The 13,867-nt window shown below is 44.2% G+C and overlaps 1 protein-coding gene across 2 annotated transcripts in view; it reads right to left on the bottom strand.

Moving 5' to 3' along the window:
* SLC3A1 (solute carrier family 3 member 1) overlaps positions 1 to 13,867 on the bottom strand; it is a 16,131-nt gene extending 2,264 nt beyond the window's left edge. Inside the window, exons 1-9 of one of the 2 annotated variants that reach the window (XM_063390801.1) lie at positions 12,983 to 13,867; positions 10,354 to 10,825; positions 9,528 to 9,707; positions 8,427 to 8,581; positions 7,253 to 7,378; positions 4,980 to 5,093; positions 4,133 to 4,257; positions 2,761 to 2,959; positions 1,871 to 2,017 (exon numbers count right to left, since the gene is read on the bottom strand). In XM_063390801.1, coding sequence (XP_063246871.1) covers positions 1,871 to 2,017; positions 2,761 to 2,959; positions 4,133 to 4,257; positions 4,980 to 5,093; positions 7,253 to 7,378; positions 8,427 to 8,581; positions 9,528 to 9,707; positions 10,354 to 10,825; positions 12,983 to 13,186 — 1,722 coding nt within the window. In that variant the 5' untranslated portion in view covers positions 13,187 to 13,867. Of the gene's footprint in view, positions 1 to 1,870; positions 2,018 to 2,760; positions 2,960 to 4,132; positions 4,258 to 4,979; positions 5,094 to 7,252; positions 7,379 to 8,426; positions 8,582 to 9,527; positions 9,708 to 10,353; positions 10,828 to 11,362; positions 12,938 to 12,982 lie in introns of those variants that run through there. The other variant, XM_063390802.1, reaches the window with a different exon arrangement.

Here is a 13,867-nt window from a genome sequence, read left to right as displayed (position 1 = left end):
TGAGAACCAAGACAGTTCCTGAAATGGAGGGGATCATCTCAGATACAGCACTGCTGAGTAAAATGTGGAATTCCCAAATAACTCTCACTAGAGTTGTCATCCTTTGCAACAGATGGTTGGATAAAAGTTTTCTGATGACAGTCAGGATATTCTGATAAATATCTAGACATGCAGGAGTGAATATGTGAGGTAATGAGTCCTTAGAAGAGACATTGTTAAAGTAACAGCAAACAACAAGTAACTGCTGTTCAGTGTCTGTTCTTTTGTAAGTGTTGCACTTTTCACCCCAGAACTCTTCAAGCTTGCATTTGCAAGGGGTACAATTTTGACAGGACTGTTTGTGTTAGAAAGGTAAAATTATTATTTCCAAGTGCAAAACTATTGAAAACCGGCTTTTAGCTGATTAAAAAGTGTCAATGTAAAAAAAGTCTGAAGTTCTCATTTTGAAGAATTCAGGAAAATTCTGAAAAAGCTTCCTCATTGTTATTGAAGAGCTGCCAAAAGATCTGACACTTAAATTTAATGATATAAGAGGGCATAAAATATTTTGCACATACTTTGAGTGTTTGTTTTCCATGAAAACTGTTTTTCATATAAAGGACACTTTTCAATACAATCTGTCAGAGCAGCAGCCTAACAAAAGAAATTGTCACTTTCCTTTGTGACATTATAAATAATGGGTTTCTCCTTTTTAGCATATTCTGAAAAGCAGGGGAAAAAAATCCCAAGTTTTCAACACTGGCAACATTGCCTCTCATCTTTACCTCTTTCAGTGTCTCCTGAAGTGTTTGAAATGCTGGGGCTAAAGCCTATATCCTCCTGAGCAAATACTCTCCATCTTCCTAAGACACCCATTAATCGGGGAACCTTCCTCTCCAGACTGAGTGAAGGGTGGGTTTGCATTTGTTCCAAAGCCCTGAGCCGCAGGGTAGCCACTAAAAGAGAGTGAACCCTGAGGAGCTCAGGGTGAGCCACTTTCCTTAAGAGAATCACTCTGTCAGCAGTAATCAGCAGCAGCAAGAAAATGCAGGAGATACTCTGACCTAGGGGTTTCTCAGAGGAAATGGGATTTCCTTTTAAATCAGAGAATCATTTCCTCCCATCTGAATTAGACAAATCTGGAGATGATCCTGTGCTTCAAGTAACTCCCTTTGACACAAAGCTAGCCAATGCCATTTCTAACATTGCCAGAGGCTGCCTCTTTCCCTAACAGAGGCTTTCCACAGGGAAAGCAGCATCTACCATAGGATCATGTTCTAATGGTGCTCAAATATGGCCAGGAGAGGCAGAGATGAGCTGTTCCCTTTTGGGACAGACTATGCCTGATGACCAAAAGTCACTTCTGCTGGCCACCACCTTCATGCAGATCCCTTTTTCTGAGCTTGGGCACACTCAGGACAGCCGTGGCTTGGACAGAATCAGAACCATGATTTCCTTTAAATAACAGCCAGGAAATAATGGACTCTGACATAATGATGAGGGTGCTTCCATGGGAGGAAGGAGACCGCTCAGTTCCTCTTCCCTCATGTGTCTGCAGCACATCCTCTCTGAACCAGTGCTGGCCCTTGCTGTCCTTTCTGCTGAAGCAACACTGCTGGAAACCATGCAAGGCTGATCCAGACAAAGACAGAAATCAGCACCCATAACTGAGGTCTGCCAGTTCAGACACACACCAAGGCCTTGGTTCTGGTCTCTGGCCTGGCCATTTCCACTTACTGTACAGAGGTTTGCCATGAGGAACACAGAAAACCATTTAAGCAGTGAGAAAGACTGGGTTTGGTTAACAAAACCAAAGTTCTTATGTTTTTGAATCTTCTGTTACCTGGCACTAAACAACAACAGGACCAGCATTTACAAGCTCTTCACTTACATTTGCTGATGCAATGTTCTCCATGCCTATTTCTTCACCATAGTAAGTTACAGGAGTGCCAGGGAGGGTTAAAAGCAGCATGTTCATGACATTGATGTACTCCTTCCCAATCCGAGATGAAATCCGAGCAGCGTTAGGGCTTCCAACCTGAAGAAAACATCATTTTGTTAAACACACATTATAAAATTTCATGAATATGTAAAATTGATTAATTAATTTAACAAGGTAGTAAATGTTTTGGGTTTTTTTTCTTTCCCTTCCAGGGCTGTGAGGTCCATTATCTTTATCTTGCTGCCATTATAAACTTCTGTCCCAAAAAATTTAATACACAGAAGTCCTGCCAGCAGCACATGAGGCAGACGTGAGGAAGAGACAACAAATAACTCTCCCTGCTTACAGTTCTCTGCTATTTTCTATTTCTGTTTCTCTGCTGTGTGAGGACTGCTCTGCTTGCTTTGAAAAGATCCTTTGCACATTTCAAACATGCTTCCTAGGAAAAAGAGCAGTGTTTTTTCAGTTAACTGCCCTCCACTGCCTGTTCTGCCCTGGCCGTGGGTAGGTTCCAGAATCCACTGCAGTGAGTCAGTTTATGGTCAAAGATAAATTATCCCAATTCCATTCTCACTGGTGGTTTACCATTGGAGACACTGAGGGAGAGGCATGATCATAAATTCCCTTCTGTCACCCTTGCATGGGGAGTGGAACTGTTACCGAAGGGCAGGAGAGCCAGACAGTGCCAAGGACTCCAACTACAGCAGCTGAGAGTTCTCACAAGGACAGCCCTGGGCTGGGCTGATCCCACTGAAATCAGGGTGTGTGCCCATGTGTGTGTGGCTTCTGTCACCCACAGGAGCAGGCCCTTCCCATGAGAGCTGGTCTAGAACCCTTACTGCCCAGTTTGGCCATTTTCCTGCAGGCATGTTTTTCATCCACGAGTCGACAGCTTCAAAAACACTGTTGCCTGATAGATTTTTCATGTTAATTAGGTTGAAATTGAAGGGAAAATCTGCTTCTTGGATAAAAGTCGTTCCATAATACATCATTGTTGCTTCAATGTCTTCCTTTTCATCATCAATAGAACCCATGAATCTACAAAGAAGTACACAAATAGCTTTTGTGGCTCATTTTTGGTTACACAGAACAGAATAAAGCTAGAAATGGCTGGAGACAGAGCATTAAGAATTATGTTCACTTCCCCCTCTCCATCAAAAAAAGATTAATACAGAGAAACAATATTTTGTAAGACAGACAAGAAATCAAGGAGAAATACTTCTTGGAAGTTGCTGGAGAAAAATCTACAAGAGTCAACAGGAGGCTTAAGTATCTGACTGAAGATTTATCTTTCTGAATCCACGTCCACACACTCCATTCCAGCAATTTCCACGCTTTCCTCCACAGAAGAGGACCTTGAGGTCCCCCAGGTTGACCATGAGCCGCCCATGTGCCTTGCAGGTGGCTCATGGCATCCTGGGCTCCATAAGGAGAGATGCTGCCACAAGTGAGGGAGGTAATCCTTCCCCTTTAGTCTGCCACTGAGGCCATTAGGGATGGAAACATCTCTCCCAGGAGGAAAGGCTGCAAGGTGGGGCTGTTCAGCCTGGGGAAGGGAAGCCTCAGGGAGATCTCATCCATGTATTGAAGGGAGGGGGCAAAGGTGACAGAGCCAGGCTCTTTTCAGTGGTGCCCAGTGCCAGGGCCAGAGGCAATGGGCACAAACTCAAACACAGGAAAGGTGTTTCCCTGTGAACATCAGGAAACTTCCACCAGTCAGGGTGACTGAACCCTGGCACTGGTTCTCCAGGGAGGTTGTAGAGTGCCCATTACAGGAAACATTCGAAAGCCTGGACAAGTTCCTGGGCAACTGCCTCCAGGTGGCCCTAAAAAGTAGAGAGTTTGGACCAGAGAACTTCAGGAGGTCCCATCCAAATTGAACCATTGTGTGATTTTAACACACTCTGATTGTGTCTCACCTGAGCTGCACTATTAAAACTAAAGAATAAATCAGGCTATGGTTGATAAATTAGTGTCTCTGTGATGAGAAGGGTTTCCTTTTCTGCTTAGCTCTATACAGTCCATAGGGGGAGCAGAGCTAACAGGGACAATTCCTTTCTGTGTACTCCGGGGAAGAGACAGTATAGCCTATGCACCGCTATCTGCACTGCAGGGTTTGCATTTCTGTGGCACATTATGTTATTAAAAACCATTTTATTGCTAGCAAGAGGGAGATGAACATTAGAACAAACTGGCAGCGGTGCTGGTTACCTGTATCTGCCAGGCTCCGTGCTGAATCCGTTCATGGTGTGGCGGAAGCTGCGGATGATGTCGTGCAAACCAACCTGCGTGGTGGTGTAGTCGTGGTAGAGCTGGGAGTAGGCTGTGATGCTCGCCTTAAAGCAGGGTACAGTACCTCACATTAGTTCACCAATGCTTTAGGTTTCAGAATTCTCCAAATTCTTCTCATTCTCTCCTGAGACAATGCACCAGTTCATGAAATTTACTGAAATGAATCCAGCATAAGAACAGTAACAGCACAGAGCTGAACTGCACTTAAGGAACTCTGGAGTAGCACAGGACTGATAATTTGATAGTTTTGGTTCTCATCCTTCAGCCAGGAAAGCTCCCCCCACAGCACCAACCAACAGAGCCCATCTGGAGCAGCGAGCACAGCAGGTGCTGTGGCCTCAGACCAGGTTGGAAAGATGGGCAGTGCCTTGATACAGTAACACAACACCCCCACCACCTTGGAGCTGGCCAGCTGTCTGGGACCCCCAGCTCCACAGAGAACAGTGTCCTAGTGCTGGCACTACCCGGGAACATCACCAAGTTCACTATCAGAGCAAAAGCAAGTAACACAAACAGCAGTGAATGTGTCTGGTCATCTCTCATTTTGACACATGGCCCATAACAGCGTTTTTTAGTTTTGCTCCAGTTCTTACTGGGGCTTCTTCGTGGTGAGTGCTCTTTGTGCAGCATGCCCAGGACCCACCCGCCTTCCAAGGCTGACCTGATTTTCCTATGGGCACAATTAAGACCCAAAAGAGTCCAACCAGGCATTCTTGTCTGCGTAGGAAATGCAGGAAAGAAAGCAAAGACAGAACATATACATTACTCCATCCTTTTTCACTGGAGGCTCATCTCGGAGATGTGTTGCTTCTAGGAGAAATTTAACAGCGCTGAAACTAAATCCATCAACTCCTTTGCCCAGCCAAAATTTTATAATATCCTAGATAAAAGCAAAAATTGAAAACACTGAGTGAGCCCACCCCGTTTAAAATATTATACTCTTAAAAAGAAAACTAAACTTGTAAGGAGGTGTTAATACATAACAATTCAGTTTTTGACTTGTACTTCATATTTTCTAGAAGCTAAAGTGACTCATGTTGATCTAAGGTCAAATTAATAGCTAAATAAAGTATGTCTTACTGTTTCATTCATACAAAAAAAGAAAAAGACTAATCTCTAACTTCTCCCATAATTCAGGAGACCAAAGCCAAGGCATGACTCGCTAAAAGCAATTTCTAATCCATCCATCAACACAATTGGGCTCATGCTAAGTGATGTTGTTGACGAACGCTCCTCATGGCTGCACACAATTAGAACACACTGATTCAAATATGCAAGAATATGTTGTTCTGCACAAACCTTGCCACCAATTTTCTTTTACACAATAGAGCTCTTAAGACATTTGTTCTCTCTTATTTGACTGATGTAATTTTTTTAAATTTTATTTTCAGATTTATTTGTTGATTTGCAGGAACATGAGAAATTATTAGCCAACAATTACAAATGCTATTGACTTGAAATGTCACTATTAAATTCCAATATCAGTCACTATTAGTAAAATTGTATCCCACTTTACTAACTATATTACCACAGTTTTAATTGCCCTAGTTTTAACAAAAACTCCAAAGTTCAGTCACTCTTGAGCGGTTTCTGCAAGTGTCCTTTTAGTTGTGATACTTGTCTTCGTCTGAGGAAAAAAATCTTTTTTTATATATTTTTAGAAGATGTCTATTGACTTGCCTTTTAAAAACATATAAGTACACTTGTCTAAACAGGCTGCAGTAGAATTAGTCCATACTCAAACTGTACAGATTTTTGTTTGGCAAATAAAGACTGCCTCACTGGGTTACTTTGTAGTAGCACCATTCTGAAAGCAGCAGCTCCCACACTGAATCTCCCCAAAAAAGTTCATGCTTATACCTGTGCTCAGCACTGCAAACATCGAGCACTGAGTGGTTCTCCCTGGCACCAATTGACATTTATTTACACATGAGAGCCTTAACATGAGTGTGGCTGTTCTTGGGTGCCCTTGTGCTGCTGAACCAAAGACTTGAGCTTCTCTGCAAAAGTCCATTTGCTTCCTGCTCAGCCCTCCTATCCTTCTGGAACAGGATTTTGAATTAAAATACTAGACAAAAATTATTCTTTAACATGATGTTCATATACATTTACCAAAGGTTGGTGTTACCAGGACAAACTTCCCAGCTTTCATGTATTCTTTGGTTTTTGCATAGCAAATGCAGCATCTCTTTGCTACTGGAGTTTCAATAATCCAGGTAGCATTTTAAAAAAGGAATTAGCCAGGACCATTAAAAAGCATGTCAGTGCTATAGGGGAAAAAAAGGCAAGATGTGGTATTAAGGGAAGTATCAAGACACAGAGAGGTTCCTGGCAGAGTTCTTCAAGGACTCAAAAGCAATCTCATGGCGTGCTTGAGTTAAAAGATATGACCAGAAATGTTTTGCTTCTTCAAGCTCATGCAGTGCCCACGTGGTGAGGGGAGAGGCCCCACAGAGCCCATCCCAGGAGGGCTGGGCAGCTGTGAGGACCAGCAACAAAGAAATGCAGCACAACTCAGCAGAACAAAGTAGCAAACACTTAATGATTCAATTAAACACGTGAAGCAGCTGTACTACCTCCTGAGAGATAACTTACAGAAAGGGGGAAAAAGAAGCAGCAGTTGTCAGGCTCCCCATATTCAGGCCTACATCCCCGTATTTTAATGAATTCCACCCTGTCTGCTAGGAAGCAGTGCAGAGAGGAATGAGATTCCATCTGAGCAGCACCATCACCCCACTCTCTCTGTGAAAACACTCATTCTCCCCCTGGAAAGTCATGCAGACCGATCGAAACTCACTATCTCCCCCTTATCCGAATTACAGGCATTCCTTGTAATTCAAATCAGCATTGCCTCTGCTTTCCTGGAAACTCAGACATCTCTCTGCTAAACAAGGGGCCACCTCTCCATTTTACTGGCCAATTAACAACTCTTTGTATCAGCAGAGATAAAAACTCCTCTGCACTTGAGTCCGCTCTGCAGGGGGCTTCAGTGCAGAGCTGCTTTGCTGCTGGCTCAGCAGCAGCGGGTTTCATACTCACATGGATTTCTTGCTGGACGGCAGGGTTGCGGAAATTTAAGTCTGGCTGCTCCTTCCCAAACTGATGGAAATAACATTGCTTTCTCACGTCGTCAAACTGCCAGCTGGAGCCCCCAAAGACACTCACCTGCTCAGCCAAGGGAGAGACACAATCAGAACCACTAACTTAACACACCTTTCCTCCTCTGCTACATTAAACTGTGGAGCATAAAATAAAGCACAAAATGACTAATCAGTGGGCTACATTTTGAACAGATTTTGGTACTCAGCATTTTCATTTCTTTTTGCCACTAGTTGCTCTCCCTTTAGTTGTGTTTTGCCACATGTATTTAGTGTTTAGTGTTGTGGATTTTGAAGATTCTTTACTAAGTTAACTTTCACTGGGAACTACCTGGAACAGAGAGGAAAATATGGGTGGGAACATTTATTTTGGAATTGCTTATCCTAAAACTTATTAAAAACAGCTTTAGTTAACTTAGAGTTTTCTGCAATTTAGTATTATCCCTTTGAAGGGCCAGCAACAGTCAGCAAGTTAAAAATGTTAAACTTTATCACCATCTCTGTAATAAAAGATTCCAAAAGCTAAGATAGTTCTCAAGACTCTTAAGTTTAAAGAGAAATTATACAAATTGGTACAAAGTATTAATTTCACCTTGAGTTTTTAGCATATAAAAGTTCCTAATCATGCACTCACCAGGTCAAATCTAAAATCTATTTGAAACAGGAAACACACTTTCTGGCCTGATCATTTTCCAGAAAAAAAGGAAAAATGCCAAGATCACCTTGTTTGTTTCCTTCCCCACCAGCTATGATTTCAGAGGACCTGACACGCAGTTTGTAGAGCAGAATACCCAGACATGGAAGGGAGCATCTGTGAACAACTTGTCCACAACCTTTTTTTTTTTCTTTTTTTTCGTGTTTGTTTCATGAAAGAAGATTTACCACTGAGGTGAAGAAATGCAAGTCATTTTTAAAATTCCACCCGAAGCAGGAACTTTTCCAGTGACCCCCACAACCTGGTTTAAATCTTAATCTGCACTGACTCACGCAGTAACATCAGTCTGTACCTCTCAGCAGTCATGTATAACCCCGTGGACACCGGGACAATCACGTTAGAGCTGCCTTTGCCCTGTGGCATCCAGCCTGGGATGTGTGCATGTCCCTTCCGTGTTTACCCAGTTGTTGGGAGGCACGGCGGAGCCACCGGCCGCCGGGCAGTCCTGCCAGATGTAGTAGTCCGCGAACTTCCCCGTCCCATTGCGGCTCAGCTGAAACCACCGGTGTTTGTCGCTCGTGTGGTTCGGGATGAAATCCACTATCACCTTTAGCCCTTAAAAATAAAAACAGAAACATAGAAAAACCCCATCAACGCCCCCCCCAATTTACAACATTACATTTAGCATTTTAAGACAACGTTCATATTTTTTCTAAATGCACTATCAGAGGGATTTGGGCTTCTTCCATGGGTGGAAGAAACCACCATGGTTTCTGTCTGGTAACCCGTCTGGAGGAGGGGCAAAGAAAACCCCACAAAATGTACCAGACAACCAAAACAGTTAGACCTGACTGGTGTTTGCAAGTAGCTGGAACACAGCTCAGGAGGGAAAGAAGGGTGAAGAAAAATATCAGAATAGATTTCTGCTGTTATGAACCACTTTCACTAACTCTGACTTTATCATCTGTCTTGCACCTCCCAGGTGAGAAAGGCACTTCACCAGTCTTGCATCCGTGAACACACATTATTCATCACCCTTCCTAAAGATCAGACATTTGATTGAAACCACAAATATTTTCAGACTGGCAAACCATTTTCTGTTCAGCTCAACAGCTGTAAGAAGAAACACCTGAGCAAACATTTGGTCTGAGGCATAAAGGCACCAAAGCAGGGATGCAAGGGCAGGAAGGAAGTGTGTGTTCCTTCATGTTCAGCCAGACAGAACTGTACCTCAGCTTGATCCCAGCCTTCCAGTGCCCATAAGATAGGCCTCAGGGAGCATGGATGGGTGCCAGCCACAAACATCCTCCTTGCAGAGGACATGCAGCCACGCTGTGTTGCTGCTGTAGCTCCCTGTGCCCTCTGTCCTGCTTTCAGCACTGCCCCAGAGCCAAAGGGCAGGAATGGCAATCATGGAGCTCACGTTGCTGTGGAGCTGCTTTGTACCCTTTGCTGACACCTCCATCTGGCTCCTGCTCAATGCCACCACGAGGGGACTGCCAGATGCACAAACTGAAGTCTCTACAAGATCCATCTTTTTAACAGAGGAGGTACAGCTTACCTTTTTCATGTATGGCTGCAATCAGATTCTCAAAATCTTTCATGGATCCAAAAATGGGATCAACGTCATAAAAGTCTTCAGCTCCATATCCAAGGTCTTTTAAAGGGGACTTAAAGAAAGAGGTGATCCAGACAGTTTTGATATTCAAAGATGTAATATGGTCCAGTTTTTCTTGGATACCTATTTAAAAAGAAAAGGACATCATCTGTTCAGAAAAAACATTTTTGTTCATACACAGGTCTCTATCTTCCTGACATGTTACTATGGTATGCACCTACAGAAACAGTTTCTGCCCTTGCCAGTACTGTACAGTGTGGCTATCACTTCTTGTTTAGAAATGCATTGTCCATTTTGGTGTTGAGCCTTCCCTTTCTGCAGGGCAGCCTCAGCTCAGCAACTGATGAGTGGCATTGCTTCCTTGCTACCAGGTGCCCCATCTCCCCTCATTCTTATGAACTGATAACACCTAGACCATGAAGAAAACAAGAAGTAACATATCCTTCTCCCCTCTTTGTCAGTTCTAGTTTTCCTCAGGAAGAGCAGCCACCAAACTTGATGAGGTGCCCACTGGCCTCAGTTTTGTGGAGGTATCTGACTCTGGTAGCAACTGTGCTGCTGCTTGCTCTCAGCACCATCTCTCAACCTCCTTTCTAATTCCCCACTCAGACATAACTTGAGCAAGCAGCTCCTGGATTTTATTCACATCAATGAGAGTTGCTATAAAGTTTGCCTGAGAACTTTTCTTCCTTGTCTCCATTAAGGCGGCTTTGTCTGTTGGACTCATACACACACAGCTGTTACACAGCAAGAACGAAAACTGACCCACCTTTCAGATCCCCATTGCCATCCATGTTGCTGTCCTTGAAGGAACGAGGATAGATCTGATAAATAGGACTAGCCTGCCACCAGTAAAGGCACTTTGGAGAGAGAGCGATGATGGCAATCGTAGCGCACACAAGCACAACGGAACCAGCGATTATGAGCCAGAAGAGGATCTCCCTGGTGACTCTGTAGCGGGCTTGGCTGGAGAACTGCAGCAAGACTTCCTTTGGCATCCCAGCATAAGGCTTCAGCACTGGCTCCTCCACAGCCATGGGGTCCACATCAACAGTGCACTTCTCTGGCATTTCTTCTTGGCTACCGGTGTCCGTGTCCTCAAACGCCTCATTCTGAACAAATCCATTGTTCTCCACACCTCCCTTCTCACTCAGCTCCATAGGTAAGTGCCCAGCTCCCACCTCAGCTGGTTTACTTGACAGGTAGCCACTTGACAGTCCTGGAGACTCTGGCCACAGCACCTTTGTTCCGTGAAATAAGAAGCAATGCAATTAGCTATTCTGGGTTGATAATCAATCCTGACCAACCAGTCAAAGTTCAAAAAGGGACAAAAAGGGCAAAGTGCTCGGGATTTTCTGCATATTCTGCATCTTCAGCAAGATAACAAAATACTACAAGAAAGGGCAGTCCTCCTGGAAAGTAAAGCCTATTGTTGGTACCAGCTGAGCACAGTTATGTTTGCTCTTGCTCTCTCCAGTACACCACATTTCTCTTTCCTTTGACAGCAGGGAGAAATTCAGGTTTTACCACTATCAGATCTAGTATATATGCAGCTTTCCAGAGTGGTCGTAGTCTCCCCTGCCTGAAGCAGTCTGAATATGGGTAATTTAAACATGAACAGCGAGGGAAGGAAGTGTTGCAACCACTGGCCCAAACACAACAACACAAACTAAGAAGAAAATATTCAAAGGGTGGTTGTGCTGTCTTTTTCAGAGTTTAACTAACCCACCCCAGCCCACCCCCAACTCCTAAGCACTACCAACCGCTGTGGTACATACCGATCCAGCGACTCACAGCAGGGTACATGGGCTGCATTACTATGCCCAGAGCCAGCCCCGGGGCAGGACAGGATAGCTCTGCACAGGCACAAGCAAAACTCAAGAGAAAACCCCACTGTCCACTATTAAAATCCATCCCCTCGTTAAAAATAAAATAAAAAAACAAAAGAAAAAAAAAAGAGAGAAACGTTTAAAAGAACCTTTCCCTTCTCCCTCTTTCCCACCTTTTCTACTTCTCTAGGCAGGAGAAAGCACTGCCCAAAGTCTGCACAAACATGCACATCTGTACACATCTGTGCGCCCTAAGCTCCAAATGCCTGAAGTCAGCATCAAGACATCCCTTCCCACCAGTGCCTCCTGCCCAGCACACCAAAGGACACAAAGCATCACAGATTTGCCAAGGACCTGCCCTATCACCTGTAAAAGTTAACTCCTACCTCTGACCATACGGTCAGGGTCCTAAGGAAACTCAAGGACAGCTGCAGTCAAGACAAGGCTGGGCTGTGACTCAAAACAAGTGTTTATTATGTTTGCTGCAAGCCATGAAAGAAGGTTATAAACTATGGATTGTAAGAAGTCCAGCATGCAATATTCAAATGACTCAAAAATGTGTTATTTCTTTGGTAGCTGAGCTAAGAAGAGGTATTTGATGCTGACAGATTTAATCCTTCCACAGCAGTGCCTGGCAGCAACCTCAGCCTGTGCAGCATCAGGCAGCTGTGGGAGCATCCCAGATAACAGCTGTGATGTCAGTGCCTGCAATTCAGTATTGCCAGGAAATCCAGAAGTGGGAAATTATTTGACACAGTTTCACTCTCATTTAATGACTTTACAGTCTTAACATCATCATACCAGTAAGCTGTAAAAATTTCCAGACAGGCAAGGAGCACTCAGGGCATACACTTGTATTCAGCACAATGCTAGTGACTCCTCACTCCATTTCAACTGTTTCATTTCAATGACTTAACTTGCAATTAAAGAATGTGTAAATACAGAAATTTTTTTAGACTACATCAAATGCACAAGACCTGGTACTCTCCTGCTTGCTTTTACCCCCCTGCCAAACTCAGAGGGTTAAAAGTGCAGATATCTTCCTGCATACACAAAAGCTCCCTCAGTCACCCAAGCACTGCAAAGCAAGTCAGAGGCAACAGCAAATGATGGCCAAAACGTTGCCATCTGCCACAGATGCACGGGTCACATAAGCCAAGGAGACTCAGGACAGTCAGGTGCAGAGTGTTACACCACCAATACTGCTGGAATCAGAGGGGAAACCAGTTCCAAGTGAGTACTTCAGCTCCCTCCCATCTCTTTTCTTTAGGCCAGTTAATTTTCTGATGTTACTGCCTACATGGACAGGTTCACTTGATCTAAGGACACAGGCAGCTTACCCTTGGCACACATACTTTTACAGCTGATAAAGGCCAATGTAGCACCTCACTAGTCAGAGGCTGCCACTGCTCTCTGTACGCCTGGTTGGGAAACCATTCCTTTCCCCTTATTTGAGCATCTTGCGGGAGCAGGCTGCTCTGTGAATCCCGCTGTGCGAAAGCCATGCCTTCAAAGGAGCCCCTCGTGTCCTAATGTAATCCCCAAGTAACATTAAAGGCTTATTTATACCTTAAGTAGGGCAGATCGTGTCTTAATTGCCAAGCAGCGTCTGGCTGAAAAGAGGAGGATTAGAGTGCTCTGGCAGATAAATGCAGCACGCAGGAGGCGGAGGCCATGGATAGAGGAACCCAGATGGATCCATGTGTGCGCCATCCCTGCTGGCTGCAAGGGCACGCAAGGATCCGGCGTCACTGTGAGGTTGAAACAGAACATAAGCCATGCTGGAAACTACTGAGTGGCAGTGCTGGTGAACACAGAGTCTGTGGAGTTGGACTGAGCGGGCTGACAGCCGCACCGCAGTCGCGTCTCACACCAACCCCGCACTGCTCCGTGGCAAGAGCTGAAGCACAAGCAGGTACCAGCGGAACACAGGTACACTTAGGGTAGACACCCGCGCCTTAAATCATTAAAATGCCTCTAGGAAGCTTGGAGAAAATATACAGCCAAGGAGCTTAAAATAGCTCTGGTTGATCAACTACCACAGGCCCAGGAGAACAAACCCACAAAATGATCAATTACCACAGGCCCAGGAGAACAAACCCAAGAATCTGGTATCGTCTCCTGTATGATTTTCCTCACAGACTAAAAATAAAACCACACAGGTATTTTGTTGTTATTACGGACCTATTTTTTTCCTCTTCTCATCCTGCGAAGTTGCTTGCCTTAAAATTATTTGATAAAGGAATAACGTAAACTTCATCTTAGAAAGGCAGATCACCAACAATTCCCACTGAGCTTTAACTTTTTCCTTTTAAAATATATTTTATGCATGCAGGCATTATGCATCTGGCTTGCTCTCAAGCAATTCTGAAATGGTTCCCTCCTGAGCTATTTCACAGTTTAGCAGGAGTAACTAGCCAGTGCAACTGTGTTAGCAGAATCCACTGAAAGGCA

This window comes from Prinia subflava, chromosome 2, assembly GCF_021018805.1.
Source record: "Prinia subflava isolate CZ2003 ecotype Zambia chromosome 2, Cam_Psub_1.2, whole genome shotgun sequence".
Taxonomy (NCBI): domain Eukaryota; kingdom Metazoa; phylum Chordata; class Aves; order Passeriformes; family Cisticolidae; genus Prinia; species Prinia subflava.
This window is presented reverse-complemented; position numbering and strand designations above follow the sequence as displayed.